Source organism: Oratosquilla oratoria, chromosome 7 (genome assembly GCF_046742065.1).
Source record: "Oratosquilla oratoria isolate Oo_2021 chromosome 7, ASM4674206v1, whole genome shotgun sequence".
NCBI classification, from domain to species: Eukaryota; Metazoa; Arthropoda; class Malacostraca; order Stomatopoda; family Squillidae; genus Oratosquilla; species Oratosquilla oratoria.
This window is the reverse complement of record NC_134783.1, coordinates 30,786,437-30,805,496: the sequence shown is the minus strand read 5'-3', so window position 1 is coordinate 30,805,496 and position 19,060 is coordinate 30,786,437. Positions and strand designations below refer to the sequence as shown.

General features: G+C 37.4%; 1 protein-coding gene and 1 long non-coding RNA gene across 4 annotated transcripts in view; one reads left to right on the top strand and one right to left on the bottom strand.

Annotated features, from left to right (window-relative positions):
* The first annotated feature begins 55 nt into the window (after positions 1 to 55).
* Positions 56 to 867, top strand: LOC143027032 (uncharacterized). The gene is made up of 2 exons (XR_012966554.1): positions 56 to 135; positions 712 to 867. It is a non-coding gene; the product is annotated as an uncharacterized LOC143027032 (long non-coding RNA).
* A 12,595-nt stretch (positions 868 to 13,462) lies between these two features.
* Positions 13,463 to 19,060, bottom strand: part of LOC143027030 (microfibril-associated glycoprotein 4-like) — an 18,823-nt gene continuing 13,225 nt past the window's right edge. For 2 of the 3 annotated variants that reach the window (XM_076187874.1, XM_076187876.1), the window contains 2 exons: positions 15,249 to 15,441; positions 13,463 to 13,596 (listed from right to left, as the gene is read on the bottom strand). In XM_076187874.1, the coding sequence (XP_076043989.1) occupies positions 15,276 to 15,441 (166 nt within the window). In that variant the 3' untranslated portion in view covers positions 13,463 to 13,596; positions 15,249 to 15,275. Of the gene's footprint in view, positions 13,597 to 13,622; positions 13,906 to 15,248; positions 15,442 to 19,060 lie in introns of those variants that run through there. The other variant, XM_076187875.1, reaches the window with a different exon arrangement.

Here is a 19,060-nt window from a genome sequence, read left to right as displayed (position 1 = left end):
AAAGAAGGGATCAAAAACGTTTTCGATGTTTTGATCAGACTCACGTGGTCTGAAAGAGAGAGAGATGCCACGTAGGCACTCCAAGACAGCCAACCCAGGCTATTAATATTTTCGTCAAATTATTCCTTTTAAAAGGTAAGAGTTAAAGTCAGAACCAGTAATTGACATTTAAAAAGATCCCACGTCCGATATAGAGAAAGGAAACGAAAGGTAAAAGGGGAATGCAAGTTACACGGATGTTGGCAATAACCATGCCTTGTGTTGTTGCTACATGTTTGGATAACCCTTTTCGTTCTCATAACTCTGTTACTCTGTTTAGGAAAAGTAAAATGTGCCAAAACCAATTTTTCATTGTAGTTATATATATATATATATATATATATATATATATATATATATATATATATATATATATATATATATATATTTTAGGCATTAGAGTGTCACGAAATGGCTGCTGTATAGGGGGTTAGCCTACACCTAACCTACCATAGCCTATCCTAAAATCAATTGTAAATCTTAAGTAGGGTAATTTAAAGATTTCTTAAGAGGCCTATCCTATGTTATATGACAGGAAGAGGCATATTAACCTCATGTTACCTCGCTTTAGTCTTATAAGGATTTCTTCTGCCTCACGAATCTTTCATATACCCTACTCCATTTTCACATTGATGTGGTATTTTTTTTTCTGAATAAAGTGTACATTTACAGGGAACCAGTATGGGAAACCAGAACTAGTCTCGGAACTGGTCTTGGAAACCAGTGAACCGGTCTGGAAGACCGAATGGAACGCAAGTTCTCAATTCCCTCCCTCCCTCGGTTTGGGAGGCGTTTAGACTGATGCGGGAGAAATAAAAGCAGCAATGACCGGCGTGTTTCCTTTCAACCACGAATGGAAAGTGGACTAGGACCCACCTACCCAATGCCCCAGGTCCTACCATACGACTAACCTGCAGCCCAGTCCAACTCCTCATCCTTCGGTTTGTGTCATTGGAAGCCAAGGAGTAGCGGAAAAATGATCACTTCCTCCAGAAGATGGATGGCAATCTGTAGCATCTGAATTGTTTTTATACATACGACAATTTTTTTTTTTTTTTCTGTCGCGGTTCGCCGTGACAAAGCGACCAAACATTCATGAGTAAATCAGTCAATCAATTCAGCCATCCTGAGTCCACTGCTGAACAAAGGCCTCCTTTATAGCATTCCATGATTCACACGACCGCGCCAACCTCTGCCACATCACTCCTGCAAACTTCTCAATCTCGTCTCTCCACCTGTCTGGTCTCCCTCCTCCACGCTTCCCATCTCGCGGCGTCCACTCAGTAATACGCTCCATCGCTCATCAGTCGTTCGGACTAACTTACCTGTCCAATTCCACTTCCTCTCTTTTAAAGCCTCCACAAAATCTTTCACTCTAGTCTGCTCTCTCACCCTACTTGCTCTCTTTCGACCTCTCAGCGTTATTCCCATCATTGATCTCTCCATTCTCCTCTATGCAGTCCTTGGCTTTGTATCCTTCGCCTTCGTCAGTTTCCAAGTCTTAAACCCATTGATCATTGCTGGCAGAATGCATTGCTTATAAAAATTACGTTTCAAACATAAAGGTAGAGAGCCTCTCAGGATTTTACTATACTTACCAAACACTTTCCAACCAATTGTAATACGTCTTTTTATTTCATTATCATGATCTTTGGTCACTTTCACCATCTTGCCTAAATAATGATACTTTTCAACTTCTTCAAGACTCTCATCATTGAATATAATCTCTTTACTTTGAACTTATCCAAGAATTGACACCTTGACGTGGTGGATAGGCTTGAGAATGTTAATGACTACAAAAGCTATGTCGGTAGAGAGGAAATCTCTGCAGGGTCACCCATATCGAATAGGTTTTGTAAGAAAGATCAGACAAAGAGATGCTCACACACACAGTCGCAGGACCCACTCCTAACTGCCACGTCCCTGATGGCGAACAGATATACTGTATGGGCTACCGTCATATTGACGGCGTGGACTATTGGGCATCATACATACATATATATATATATATATATATATATATATATATATATATATATGTATGTATGTATATATATATGTGTGTGTACATACATATCGTAAGACCTTTTTCCCAAGTTGGGGTGGCCGAAAAAATAGTAAGTTAAATAAATAAATGAATAAAGTATGTAAAATATATAAAAAATTTAAACGTTCCCACCTCATTCTTTTGTTCAAAATTAATGACGCTCCCCACTCCTCATCCATTCGAAATAAATATGAAGCAGATGAGATAAATATCCCTTTGGTCCCTCTCTCGAACGCTTCATCCTCACAAAAACAAATATTCAGTGTCCCCCTTTCTGTTTTCTTTTGATTTCAAATATCAGCACTGTAGGTATCATTGCTTCACACGGCCCTCTTTTTTGCATTTGTCCCCAAATACCTATTTCTCATAATATTCTTACTCTCGCGCTTTACATCCGTTTAGTACGCCTCTTAAAATTTCACCGTTTTCATAAAGGCCCCTATACACTGTCAGTCATGACTGCACAGTCATCGAGATTGTGCAAACAGTGTTTGGGACACACACTGTCAGTAAGATTGAGCAATCATTACTTACCTCTTGGAGTTTGTGGAGTGAAGATGAGTAAAGCGGCTGCATGCATAGCCATTCCTGGCTACAAAGGAAAGACTGAGCTGTTGGCGCAATCATCGACACTCATGATGGTGTAACTACTATGCTTGAGCTTACAGAATCAAACCGGGTTGGAAATTCCTCAATCATCTGCGCAAACACTCAATCACACCCACTCACACAGGATATGCTTGCGCAATCATGAATATTGTGCAATCATGACTGACAGTGTGTAGGGGCCTTAAGTCACTCCCCCTTTCTTCACTTTCGTCCAGCTTTCTCTTGTTACTTCTTTTTCTGTATTAATTCACATATTTTTAGTCAGTAGGCCTTGTGCCTACAAGCATTCCTCTTTTTTCAATTTCTATATAATTCATTTCAGACAAGGGAGAATGGAATGTTTGTAATTTTTTTCTTTCTTAAATGCCGGTCACACTGCGTGCTTCTCCAAGTACAATCTATGAACCCCGTGAGAACACGCATTGTTATGTTCCAGGTAAGTTCTGCAGTAACATCATGCTTTCTTTAATCCAATTATCTTTAGCTTTATTTTGAAGATCCTTCCCTAAGTGCGTGATCTTACAATCGTGAACCAATTGAATTTTCTCCCCCTCCACCCTTTCCCCCAATCAGATTCGTTGTTACAAATCTATATGGAATATTGTATACTTAAGCAATCTCGAATCTCTGCATAACTTACATAGGTTACGAAATTCTAAGTCAGCAAAACATATATACGTCATACAGGCTCCCGGCTATTTTTACAACTCTAGGCGGAGAGCGAGCTTGCGCAAACCTTTGCCTACGAACTGTGCTGTTTATAAACAGCCCATCCACAAAAATGCAACCCTCACTATCTACACCGCTTCCTACCAGCCTCCATCTAGACATACTTTTTTTTTTTTTTTTTTTTTTTTCGTCTAAAGGAACATAGTGCAAGACAAAGAAAGTTGGAGAGAGCTTGTGTCAGCGGTCAGGGTACTTCAAGAGGACTGAAGACCATCTGTGCTTATACTTCTCCATTCACCGCCATATGTAACCATGGGCGTCCGCAGAGGGGAAAGGAGGGCATGTGCCCCCCTGGAATTTATGGGAAAAAATGCAAGGGAAATGCAAAATGAATAAAAAAATACATAGAAAATACAAAATTAATGAAATACCATGTACATTTATCAATTGTTTATTACCGTACTTTTAAAGATCTTGATATAACCATATACCATTAACCATATATGTATAATATCTTTAATTTTGCCCCTGCCTACAAAAATTCCTGTAGACACCCCTGTATATAACACCAAATACATAAAAATCCATTCCCTCAAACCTCTAATTCTTCATATTCACATTCAGCTTGTCACTCTCAACGATCCTTGTGAATCTGACCACTTTATTTTAGAATACATTTGCTCGCAAATTCTTCTCTCATTTGCCTTAAAAAATCACTTTCTCCTCAGAATCAGCCACAAACGCAAATGACAAATAACAACTGTTTCGTTTCCCATTTCGTTCTCACCCACCAATTTATCCATATGCGTGTTGAACAACCATGGCCACATCACGCAACCCTGACTTAGTCCCACCCTCACATCAGACCATTCACTCTCTCCATTCCTGACTTACACATATGCCCTACTACACACCATAATGGCCTCCAACAGCTGTTCACCTCGGTCTTGTGGTTTATTGGATATTACTATGATACACCAGCTTCCTCCAAGTATTGTCACTGCACTGGGAAACAGTGGATACCAACTTCTGCGTTCATGTAGGAACTGCTCCGAACCGACTGCAAGATTGAGGACCGAGTGGATACCAGTCCCACAAACCCCGAAAAAAAAACAGACTTCACTGTATTCTTTATAAGTGTAACACACCCCGCAATGACTCCATGTCAAACCTATCATATGCCTTTTCCAAGTCCATGAAAGCACACCTTAACACACTTTACATGAAACACACCCGTTCTTTTTCTACCCCCTATGTTCCCATCACCTTTCGCGACATTCCATATATGTTCTGCTTGGTAGTCATCCTCTTTCTCGTTTTCACTCAACTTGCTCACCTTCAATACTTCTTTGACCTCCTCCTTTATTTTGTTTCTCCACCTTAAAAGTCAACTGAGAAGGTTTTTGATCTCTTCTTTTTTTGTTATTTCATGTATGAAAATACAACTTAGAAGTTAGAACACTAAAATGCACGTTTCTAGCATTTTATAGTCTTGATTTTATCCAAATAGCATGATCTTAAAAGTGCCTGATATCAGACGGACTTTTCAATGTCTTAGTTACATTTTCCACCGCTAGGGCATACTGATGATGTAACAGCCGCTGTTTACATTCTTCAATATGACCAACACGCAATACGAAAGTGACTTCACATCGAGTGAAGAATATAAAGGATTACAAAGGCGGAGCATGCCGACAGGAGACCTTTTGATCCATATCTAGGTCGGATGCGAAAAAAAAATCATATTAATAATAAAATAAAAAATAAAAAATATAATAATGTAAATAACAAATAAAATACATAAATAAATGCATAGGTATATTTAAATAATAAACAAACAGGTAAATAGTAAACAATAATAAATTGACATATAACTAATAATAAATGAAAATCAGACAGACAAATTATAACAAAAAACAAAATAATATAAGATGAATTATAATCATTACAGCATCTTACTTAGGTATTTATCTAAATGATTCCTTAAAGCTTCGAACTGAACTACATTGCACTACCTGTGCAGGAAGTTTATTCCATTCATTAACTACACGGTTGGCAAAGTTGTTTCTACCTACTTCCAAACTGAATCTATTTCCGGACAGTTTGAGACCATTGTTTCTTGTCTGATTCTCATTCAATGTAAAAATTTGGTCACTTTTGATGCTGTCAATTCCCTTTAGAATTTTAATTAAAGACCTGTATCAAGTCACCTCTGAGTCTACGCTTTTTTAGGGAAAACAGATTCATATGTTTTAGTCGATTTTCGTATGATTTATTTTTGATATTTGGAATCAGTTTTGTGGCTCGCCGTTGTACTTTTTCCAGTCTGTCAATGTCTTTAATGAGATTCGGTGACCATACAGAAAAAGCATATTCCAAATGTGGACGAACTAACGATTTATATAGCTTGTTAATGAGTGATGGACTTTTGAAATCAAAAGATCGCGCAATCAGTCCCAGAATCTTATTTGCTTTCTCAGAGGCTGAAATACACTGCTTGGATGATTTGAGGTCGTTACTGATAATTACACCGAGATCTTTTTCACTATCCACTTTTGTTAAGGAATTTCCAAATAACTTGTAATCGTACTTACTGTTATTTTTACCTATGTGCATTACCTTGCATTTACTTGTGTTAAATTTCATTAGCCACTTTTCAGACCATTGCTGTAATTGATCTAAATCTTCTTGAATATCTAATTGGTTTGAGTGATCATTTGCCACTCCACACAGTTTTGTATCATCAGCAAATTTGGACACAGTAGATTTTAGTCCATGGGTACGGTACAAGGATACATGTAACAAAATATGTATACAATAGACTACGTAAAATGCATATTTCTATGAATTTACAGCAAAACGAATAATCATAATTTGATACTTTTATATCTTTCAGGCTGTATAGGTATCTTGCCTTTCGTAATTTAGTGGAGTGGTGTTGGCAACGACTGGGCAAAAGAAATCGCTTGCCCCTTCCAGTGTGTGCCAGAGATCGGATTAGGAAAAATGGTCTACGCATGATGGACATTACACAGGATTTAAATACCCTTCATCAATTATTTTAGTTCAGATTCTTGGAATTATATTCGGAATACTATTTGTCCTTGGTGTATGAAGAGTTCACTGTGTTGGACGATTAAACCTAGACCTTTGTTTCTGGACGATGTCAGATTTCTCTTGTTTTTCATACTTGAAACTTAGAACAGACTGTATCAGGAACTTTCATAGAGGACTGAAGTTTGGCATCTCTTGCAAGTTTTTATGGTGTATATTCAGAACGCAACCTCAGTAATTCACCAAGTAAAATCTGTACATATTCTGTAAATACAAAATGGAGATTTATGGTTTGTACATTTTTTTTAGTTTGTCATATAATCAGAACAATACAATTTTTTAGGCAAGTATTGGTTTTGGATTTATCACATTGCTCCAGTAGGAAGTCCTATGCAGTTTCACAGTTTGGATGCACTATGTAACACAATAATGCTTCATACACTCAGCATATGTTAGATCAACCTTCTCCTTCGCCACTCCAACACCTGCTTTGGCTTTGGGATAAGATATAGCCCATTGCGCCTCTCCATTTTTACGTGAATTTTAATTGAAATGAAGGACAGCAAGTAGTAGTCTAAAAGTAGAAAATTAATAATGACAATTTTCAATCACCATACATGAATTTTACTATTCTCAATATGAATTGAGCCCCATTGTGTCTGAATTACAATAGTGAAATTACATCAAGATATGTTTGAAGTTACATATGTACTTGCCTTCCTTTCATTGTTTCATAAAAAAAAAAAATGTTTGGACTTGGGAGTAAAGAACCACACAACCTTTTGATACGATTCCAGCGCTGATGTTTGTTGACAAGGCGAGAGCTGACCGATGTCCCTGAGAAGTGTTTTCTGCGTTACTATGAGCTCAAACTCTTTGTGTGCTTTTAAACCTGAAAGCAATATGATAAGCAGGTTGTTGTGTGGCGCACGATTGCTAAGCAGATGCACATCTGTGAAGCAAATGCAAAGCTAAAAACATGATGCAGTGTTGGTAGTAGCTACTATTCCCCGCCAACCACTTCTACATGTCAGTTCCTTGTCAAACACTTTACTACTCTTTGTATTATAATTTACAAGAAACGCCAGGTTCACACTGTCAAAGACTTAGATTTTATTACATTGTACAGGGGAGAGGACGAAAATTTTATCAATTATTTGACAGTGTAAACTCTTTCAGTCATTCCCTTTCGTCAACGGGCTCGTGCAGACATGTTAGATATATTTCACCATGGCCTACGTGCTTATTGACAAGTCCAGGGTCTCGAGTGTACTTTTCTTTCGAAATGTTTCGAACAATTTTGCTGTCAATCCAGGCTTCCATGACTCGTGCCATCTGCACCAAATGATTCAGTCCTTTTTGCGAATAGGATCTTTCGAAAAAGAATGAAGATTAAGTCCATCCGCATCAGAAATGTTCATCGAATCACTTGCAATTTTCGGAGACACAATAAACCATTTTCAAACTAAATACTTGATTAAAAAAAAATTGCTAACACAAGAAATATGACAGATCACAATAAACCATTTTCAAACTAAATACTTTATTGAAAAAATTGCTAACACAAGAAATATGACAGATCACTGATCAAGTTGACAGCGCAACACGGCATTTTATAGTGCACGCATATGACATGCATCAGAATGTAAACAGCGAGATTGACGTCACAACCGTTAGAGCTTTGCGAGAACAGCCAAAGATCGGCGAAGGAAAAGTTCCTCTTCTACCGATATTTTATTAAGATTTACTTTTGCATTATTTGATCAAAAAGTGACTAAGCCATACATCTAGCAAACATTCACCACCTCTTTGAAAACCTTCATCACTCAGCTTTGCTATATATGACGTAAAGATAAATTAACATCTGGAGTTTTGAAATTTTAAATTTTGTAACCGAATTTGTTTTTACTCAAACGAACTCTCAGTTGTCGGCGTTGGTGAAGCCCGTCAAAGTCCGGCGTGATAACCATTTTACATCATCTCCCAATCTCCCCTTCACCAGGTGATTATAACAGATTCCACTTCTCTCTTCCCTTACTTGTCGTTGATCTAGGTGTCATCACCACGGCCAGTCTGTAGACTCACCTTTGCACATATTGACGTCCAGAGCTCTTCCAATCTTCACTTCGGACGTCACTACATAATCCATCAATGATCTCTTGACTATTCTCCCACCGACCATCCTGCCCCATGTATACTTATGTGCCTCTTTCTTCTATACTGTCGATATACTGTATTTCATGTGTAACTCTTTCTTACCCCCCACTAAATTTTACATGTGAAACTACCAATCTCTTGGTGTTTCATTCCAACAGTGGCTATGTTCACCATCTCGGTACAAAAACAAAGATGACCTGCTTCGTTAACGTTCTGAGGAAGGTGTGATAAAAACAATAATATTAAAAATCAGCTTTATATTGAAGGGATTCTTACAGAAAAAAAACTGAGATATATAACGCAAACCACAATAACCCATTTAAGTAACAAATGCATATTTTGAAAGGGGACCATATGGTTAAATTTATCACTTAAATATTTTTACTCGCCACCATAAAAAAGACCCAAATTAATACAACATTGACAACAGTCTAACATTCATTGCCACATTGTCATCATCATCATCATCATCATCATTATTATTATTATCAGCATTATTATCATTACTATTATTATTACTATTATAATTATTATTATTATTATTATTATCATTATCAATGTTATTATTATTATTAATTATTATTATTATTATTACTATTACTATTATTATTATTATTATTATTATTATTATTATTATTATTATTATTATTATTATTATTATTATTATTATTATTATTATTATTATCATTATTATTGTTATTTGACAGATGTTCATGAATTTAAATTGTTTAAAATTTTCTAATTGTGGAAACTATTATACGGGTATATGACAAAATGATAGAGTATAGAAAATTATATGCATATATGTATAGCCTACAGTACATATATATATATATATATATATATATATATATATATATATATATATATATATATATATATATATATATATATTAGTAGGTTTTCTATAAACGTCATATTTAAATTGTTTACCATTTCGATGAATTAAAATATCCAAAAATGGCAACTTATTCTCTATTTCTATTTCAAAAGTAAATTTGATTGAAGGGACCATACCATTTAGTTTTTCAAGAAATAAATCTAAGTTACGATTAACTGGCCAAAGACACAAGATATCATCAACATATCTTTTCCACACAACTTGTTGGGGAAGAATCCTAGGTAGTAGTTTCATCTCAAAGAATTCCATGTACAAGTTACTAAGTACTGGGGACAGAGGATTTCCCATTGCCATACCAAATTTTTGTACATAGAATTCACCATTAAAAACAAATTTACAATTTACAATACACAACTTAATAAGTTCAATTATGGTTTTAGCTGGAAGTGGCAAGTCATGTTTTGATAATAATTCTTCTTCAAGATATACCAATAAGTCAATTACGGGGACACGGGTGAAGAGCGAGGTTATATCAAAACTAACTAGTTTAAAATCATAACTGATTTCTAGATTATTCAAATAATTAATAAAATCAACATTATTTGTGACGTGGGAAGAAGATATAGTACCCACTAAAGGACTCAAAATAGTAACAAGCCATTTGGACAAATTGTAAGTGACGGATCCTGTGGAACTGATGATAGGTCTAACTGGATAACCAGGTTTGTGGGTCTTAATCAATCCATACATGTAAGGCAAGGAAGGGGACAAAGAAATATCCACCTTTGTCTCTGTAACTGTGTATTCCTTGATAATGTCTTAAATATATATATATATATATATAAATATATATATATATATACATATATATTTATATGTACATATATACATATATATATATACATATATATATATATATATATACATATATATACATATATACATATATATATACATACATATATATATATATGTATATATATATATATATATATATGTATATATATATATATATATATATATATATATATGTATATACATATAATACACATATATAACATATTCTTATATATTATATTATCAGACAAATGAAATTAAACAAAGGATACCCATGCATACACACATCAGTTAGAGGAATTTTTTAGAAGAGTTCCAAAAGGATTTTTTTTTTTTTTTTTTTTTTTACCGGAGCTCAAATCGATGGCATCACGAATGACATCGAAGTATTCACTGATGATGAAAAGGTTGACACAGTGAACATAGTGCAAGTAGGTACGAATGACATCATGAACACGAACTCGGAAGAAGTGAAGATTAGTGGGCTAATGGCATAGCGTAGCAAGGTTATGATATCCAGCTTTCTTCCTCGCATCGGTGCTGAAGGATACAATAGGATCACCAGCACAAATAACTGCTTAAACTCCTTGTGCTCAAATGAAAATATCAAGTTCATAGACTTGTGGAATCGTTTCTACATTCAACAAACACTTTTTAATCGAGATGAGCTCCACCTTAATCCAATTGGATCTGCTCGCCTAGGTAGACTCCTTGATGATGCATTGGAGGCATATTGGAGACTTCTACCCCCAATGTAGGAAATTAAAATCAGGTATCCACTCAAAGGTAGCAATTAAACGTCTGTTTAGTCAGTGTTCGTAGTTTGCGAAACAAATTCCAAAATCTTGCTGCACTTAATTTTTTCGAAGACCATAATATTGTTGGTGTCACTGAATCTTGGATAAACATAGAAAACGGAGATTTCTTAGCGGAATATAGTATAAAAGTACTCGATATTCAGTGACGAAGGTAAATCTCTGCTCTTCCGTCTGCGGCTGGAGGACCGTTGTTTCTGGCAAATCAAGAACAACCCCACGACCGAAGAAAGAAGATGTCAACATTGCCGCCACCCTGAAGCCACCCTTGACCACTACCTCAAGCATTGCCCCGCAACTGCTTTTCTGAGGAGAGGGCCTCCGACAACATCTGAGGGTCTTGTGCGTCGCCTATGCCGCCACCTTAGCGATTATGAACTGCGTCGGCTGGTGGAGTGTCAGCCCCCCTTTAAATCTTTTATACTTTTGCACTGTACTGTTCATGTCAGGAAGGGTGAATTCACCGAGATATGCATGCGTATTTCACTTAAATACGCATGCATATTTATCCGCATGCACATCCGGTAAATGTATGGGTGGGCGTGGCCAAACCACGACTACTCATACATTGAATCACCCCCCCCCTTCTTCTTACAATTTATAACATAATTGCTACTATCCACCATACACCGAAAACAGTTCACGTTGGGAAGGGTGCATTCACCGAGATGTGCACACGTATTCATATACGTATGCACATCTTGTGAATGTATGAGTGTGTGTGGTTGGGCCCACACACACTCATAAGTCCAATCACCCACCAAACGGGCTCAAAACCAAAGCCCGTGGGAGCTAAAACTCCCAAATTATACACACACACACACACTCAGTGACGAAACGGTCACAGAGAGCAGGTCGCGGTGTACTTCTTTATGTAAAATTACGCCGACAAAAACCGGAAATTACTAAACCTCAAATAAGGAACATTGACGCTAAATACGTGCAAATACGTACAGGGTCCGAATTTCTTATTCTCTGTCTTGTTTGTCGACCACCGGCCCAAAACAAAAATATTGACAATACGAGCAGATTTTAGATATTTGCAGCGAGAACAAAGCTATTACTATTGGAGATTTCAACTTGCCAGTAACTGTATGGGTGGAACATTAAATTCGCACACCAATCAAGGACTTTACTCAAATATTTTGGAAAGTTCCTTGTATCAATACATTCGCGAGCCAACACCCGGTCAGAATGTTCTCGATATTGTTCTCTCAACTAACGATGACCAAGTAACGGATGTAATTGTTGGACCGAATTTCAGCACCAGTGACCACAGTATCCTCACATTCGACATCGATTGTAACATCGAGCTGCAAAACAAAAGCTTCGAAAAGGTACCAAACTTCCAGAAAGCAGACACAGAAAAATTAAAAGGCATAATTGGAAACACCGACTGGTCAGGAGTTTACAAAATCCAGGATGCTGAACAAACTTGGGATATATTTACTAATATACTCAAGAAAGCCGTTGATGAATGTGTTCCAATGCGCGATAGCCGTCCATCAACCAATGCCAAACCTAAATGGTGGAATGTTGATATCAAAAATATTTTGAAAGCTAAGAAACATGCGTATTGGAGATACTAATCAGCACAGCTAAGCCCATAGATAAGAGTAAGAAAGATGTTGTCGAAAATCCAAAAGGCTCATCAAAATCAGTAGGAAATCACAAGAACAATATATTACCTCTAAGTGCAAAGAAAATCCTAAAGAATTTTTCAGATATATCAGAGGAAAAAGTACTTAAGAGTACCATTGGTTCACTCCAATCAGCATGGGGGAATAGTAACAGACAAAAGGGTAATGACAGGCATCCTAAATGATTATTTTCCGTCTGTGTTCACTATTGAGAACAACGGAATCGATCAGCCAGTCCCACCAGAACAAGTCCGTATCCACACGCCTACTTGGCATGGATATTGCAGAACATGATGTGATGCGCGTTATAGATAAATTTGAAGATTACTCAAAGAAGTTAAAGAAACAATCTGAAAGCCCCTCAGTGTGATTTTTAAATTATCTTTACAATCTGGAAGAGTTGTTCAAATATGGAAATTAGCAAATGTTGTGCCCTTATTAAAAAAGGGTAACAAATACAATCCTGGTCATTATCGGCCTATTAGCCTTGCATCAATTATCTGTAAACTAATGGAGTCTATCCTGGGAGATATACTTGTTGAATTCTTGGAAAAAAATAAATATTCACAACATAGTTTCCGTAGTAAGCGCTCGTGTCTGAAAAAATCTCAACTTCTTGCATAATATTTACGGAATGTACGAAGATGGGAGTGCAGTTGACATTATATATCTCGACTTCCAAAAAGCTTTCGATAAAGTCCCTCACAGAAGGTTACCAAGTAAACTAGAATCCCGTGGTATAGTAGGTCATATTCACTGATGGATTTCTGAATGGCTGTCTGGTCGTAAGCACCATGTCGTTTTGAATCGAAGATGATCAGGGTACCAAGTGGAGTGCCTCAGGGCTCAATACTAGGTCCTTTAGTCTTTCTGGTACACATTAATGACCTGGATGAAAATATAAATAAAATGTAAATGATCAAAATTCCAGGATTATACAAAAATTGCATATAAGATAATATCCATAACACAACAAGTTACAAAATGGTCTGATCATCATATGTGAATGGGCAGAAAACTCCCAGGTGTTTTTCAATATAGATAAATGCAAAGTACCTCATATTGGTTATGATAATATCCAGATCAACAACGCGATCAGTGGTGTACAATTAGCAAGTGTAGAAGAAGAGAAAGACCTTGGTGTTGTGATATCAAATTATCTCAAACCAAACGAACAGTAATCGGAGATCATTAAAACTGCAAATAAATTAATTGAATTTATAGATAGAACTTTAGAGTTTAGAATTAAATAAATTATTCTTAATCTTTACAATGCCCTAGTCAGACCTCACATAAAGTACTGTGTACAGTGCTGGTCTCCATATTACAAAAATATATATACAGAAGTTAGAAAGAGTGCAAGGTAGAGTAACAAGACTCATTCCTAGGTTGCGGAACAAGCCGTACGAAGAGCTCATAAGGGAATTAAATTTTAGTCTTCCGAAACGGAGAATGAGAGGTGATCTGAGGTCTCAAAGTTGTCAAAGGAATTGAAAACAGTGGTGTAGAAAAAAAATCTTAAAATTGACACCTCCAACGCAATGGATGTAAGATTGTAGGAAAACAATTTCAAACAGACGTAGCTAAATACGTCATTGATTCTACCACTGTAAAGGTATTCAGAAAAGGTCTCGACATTTACTTAGCTACAAATCCCGACTAGAATTATTTACTTCTAGATAGGTTAAGGCTCTTTTCCCCCTTAGTGATAATAACGGTAATGGTGCTAATGATGCTAATGGAGGTGATGATGATGGTGAAAGTAATGGTGACATTAATGATAGTTTAAGTACTGGAACAGCCATGAAAGGACCAATAGGACTGCTGCTGTTGGTTTGTCCATATAATTCCTTGCAACACACACACACACACACACACACACACACACACACACACACACACACACACACACACACACACACACACACACACACACACACACACACACACACACACACACACACACACACACACTTGAGCTACAGACATTAGAGCAAAGAAGAGAGAGAGGAGATTTGATAACTATTTATAGAATCATGAAAGGCATAGAAACTATTGATAGAGATGATCTAATAAAATGGGATGATAGAAATACAAGAGGACACGGAAAGAAAATCAAGAAAGACAGTTATAGAAGAGATTTAAAAAAGAACAGCTTTCCCCACAGTGTAATAGACATTTGGAACAAGTTAGATGAGAAAGTGGTGTGTGCAAAAACAATACATGAATTTAAAAAGTTTAGATAAAATGATATATGAAGTCGGGACACCACGAGCATAGCTCCCCTTCCCGTAAAATACAACTAAGTAAAATACACACACAAAAAGAAAAAAACTGGATGCGGAAAGATACAACAGCGGGTCACTACGAGCATAGCTCTCCCCCGCAAAATACAACTAGGTAAAAATCCAACTAGGTAAATACACACACACACACACGCTCACACGTACCCTTGAAAATTTCTTAAATAAACGAAAGCAATTTATTTAATTTCCCAGAGGTGTCTGCAAGCACAAAGTATGCATATATTCTGATACTACCAGCCAAGTCAATTGGAGGACATGGAGTCAGAAGGCCGGGCGGATCTTCATTTCCACTTTGCACAGGGAGTAGTCAAGGCCCATCCAAGAAGACCACGTGATCCCTTTCGACGTCTGGTTGGTGACGCCGGCCAGGTAGCGCCCGTTCAAGTTCGAGTCGTGACATTTCTGGTACCACCAACCGCCCTCGTACCTGATCCGCCAGAAGGTTGGGATGGGGTTACAAGATAATGGTTGTTGGCATTGGTATTTTATTTATTGTTATTGGTATTCGTATGATTGTTATTTGTTGGAAGAAGATGTATTACACGTCACAGGACGTCACAACTACACATCACACGACGTCACACTACGAGAAGATAGATATCAAGCCAGACGACGTCGCGTATGTCGCAACAGCTGCACCAAACGGCTGTTGAGTGTCATGTCTAATCAGAACCCGACCAGAGGCCACTCAACTCGAATTAGGCCGACCTGACCTTGACTTCTTAGGACACCTGGTTCGCTCAAGAGACGACCGTTGAGAAGTGTACGTCCACAGAAGGAATTATCCTTATATTTTATTTTTCACCATGTATTATTAAATTATGCCATGTCCTTCTATGTATCATAATTGTATACACTTTTGTTTAATATTGAGCATATCACTCAACCATGTAAATACTTACTTCTGTCACATTGTAAGAATTACTGTACGACAAAAAAATGATGTAGTGGCAACCGTCACAGTCTTCGTGGTCAGTTGCCTTTCTTCCTGGCGCAGATCTCAACTGGCTCTGCACATGACAACTGGGTGCGATTTACTAGAGTAAATTCGTAGAACTATACGACCTTTACTTGCTCCGCTACTTACATCACCTCCAAAGGTGTGGATCACAACCTCTCACATTCTCTGGTAGCAGCTGCTGGAATAGGAAGATAGTCACGACCCAACATTCTCGTAGCAGCGGTCGGTAACGAAGATTATCTACAACACAGGTCCACTCTTTAACTCAAGTCTACCCAGGGGCGCTATCTAACGTAGCCAGCAACATTACTATAAAGCTATCAACTCCATCGTAACTAGAAACATTACTACAAGGCAACCAACTCCAAGCGTAGCCGGCAACATTACTTACGAGGCAACCCCTCTTCGTTACATCGCCAAGCATCATACTTACAACGCTACATCCCGTCACGGACAAAAGCCCCGTCCTAGGACCACTACCACGCGCGGACAAGTTGACCGCCCACCCACCATCTCCCAGCACCACGGACAAAAGCCCCGCCCCAGGACCACTACCACGCGCGGACAAGTTGACCGCCCACCAGACATCGCCACACACGAGCCTACATCCAGACTAGTTTTTCCAACCCCTCCACGTACGCCCCCCCCTTTCTCAAAGGAAGTATCTTTCTACACTACGGGTCCCGATATATATATATATATATATATATATATATATATATATATATATATATATATATATATATATTCAACTGTGTTACATTGTAAATTGCCGGAGATTGGAGATGGTTAAAGAAAATGGAGAAAAGTGAGAGGTAAGCCAGTTGTTGTTTGCTCACGACACTGCGCTTGTTGCAGAATCAGAGGAGGGATTGAGGAAGTTAGTGACAGAGTTTGGGAGGGTGTGCGAAAGAAGGAAGTTGAAGATAAATGTGGGTAAATGTAAAATGATGAGATGTGCAAGGGGAGGAAGTGGCAGCACAGTGGAAGTGAGTACTAAGGGAGAGAGGCTGGAGGAAGTGGATAGCTTTAGATACTTGGGTGCGAATGTGGCGGGAAATGGAGTTGAGGTGGAGGTAGAAACTAGACTGAAAGAAGCGAGTAAATGCCTTGAGGGATTAAAAAGTGTAATGAGAAATAGACATTTGGAAATGGATTCTAAGAGGAGATTGTATGTAGGAGTGATTGTGCCAGCAGCACTGTATGGGAAGAAACAAGGAACATAAGAGAGAAGGAGTTTGAATGTGTTTGAGATGAGGTGCCTGAGAAGTATGATAGGAGTCACTTGGCTAGATAGAGTGAGAAATGAGGAGGCGAGGAGGAGAATGGGGTGGAAAGGGAGTTGGGAGATAGGGTTAATGAAAGAGTATTGGGATGAATTGGACACTTGGAAAGAATGAGTGAAGAAAGATTAGTAAATGAAATGTGGAAGGCAAAGGTGGGGGGAGTGAATATGAGGGGGCGACCAAGGAAGAGAAGGGTGGATGGGGTAAAAGAGGCATTGGGAAAGAGGGGAATGTCTGTTGAGGAGGGACGGGAGAGGACAGAAGATAGGGGTGAATGGAGAATGATTGTGTATGGATGATGCTGTGATGCATGAGGTGGAGTGGGTGGGGGATGGGGGGTGAGGGAGTATGTATGAAAATAAATTGACGCAGCCCGAAGGGATTTCTCCACGTCTTCTCCATTTCTGCATGAGGGGACGGGGAGGGGGAGGAGTCGCCGATTTGATAAAGCGGCCTTGCTGTGGATGTGTTGTGTTTTGCAACACTGCTTCTGATCCAGGGCAGTGGGCGAGATGTAGGGATGACCTATCATTTAGGAGGAACCAAGGTAAGTGAGAGGGAGTTGGGTGAATGGGAGTGGAGTATGTGGGGATGGAATGGGTGGGAGTGGATTTTATGCCTTTGTTTTTTGGCTACCTACCTCCCATGTAAGGGGGAAAACCTTTGGTATATGTACGTATGTGCTACTATTATTATTATCATTATTATTATTGTTATCATCATCATTATCAGTATAGCTATGTCAGCACTTCTATCCGGTTTTGACGCTAGACGCTAGCTTCTTTACTGAAACGCTAGACACGAACGGTAAAGTTGAACATGTTAAAATTTACCACAGCGTTAAACAGACGCTGCGAATTCACGATTTCAGTCGCTAGCGAATTAAGACGGTTTAGGTACAATATCGCACCGACGACGTGGTAAGGTATTGGGATCTATTCAAATTATTATCGAATTTTTCCTTTGTGTTCTTTTCTTCTACTATAAGTGAACTTTTATATAAAAAATGGTAAGTTGAATAATATATTTTTATCACATTTTTATCACCTTAGTCACATACTAATGTCGTTGACTTGAATGCCATAAGGTCAGGTTAAATTTTTCTTTTAGATTTTTTCTCATTGTAGGAAAACATCCGAATGTTGCTTTCTTAACCTTATTGAATGCCATTATCATCATAATCAGTGATAGTATTATATTAATATGAATAAATCTTCAAAAGTGTGCTACTTTTAAATATGATTTTGAATATTTTATGACATTCCTCAAAATGTAGTTTACACGGCGCTGCTTTTATATATGTGTATATATATATATATATATATATACATATATATATATATATAAGTATATATATATATATATATATATATATATATATATATATATATATATATATATATATATATATCCTTTAGAAATTAAACACTTGAACATACGCAATGTGATTGGACATCGACGACCCGACGTCACGAGCTTAAGAGAGCGAGTGTTTTGTTTCTCGCGAATGAACAGAAGCGATCAGTTTCTCAGAGAACAATTGTCTGCCACAGCGTCTAGCGTCAATTGATATACATGTGTAATTCTTTACGTAGTTTGCCTCAAGGATGGAAAGTAAAGGGAGACATACCTATAGATTCTATTCATTTGTTTATACATTCATTTATTCATGTTATTAATTGATTTGTCTGTTTACTATTTACGCATTTATTTATTCATTTACTGATATATTTATTGATTAATTATTTACTTAATTGTTTATGTATTTATTCATTTATTTATTCATCCATCTACTTATT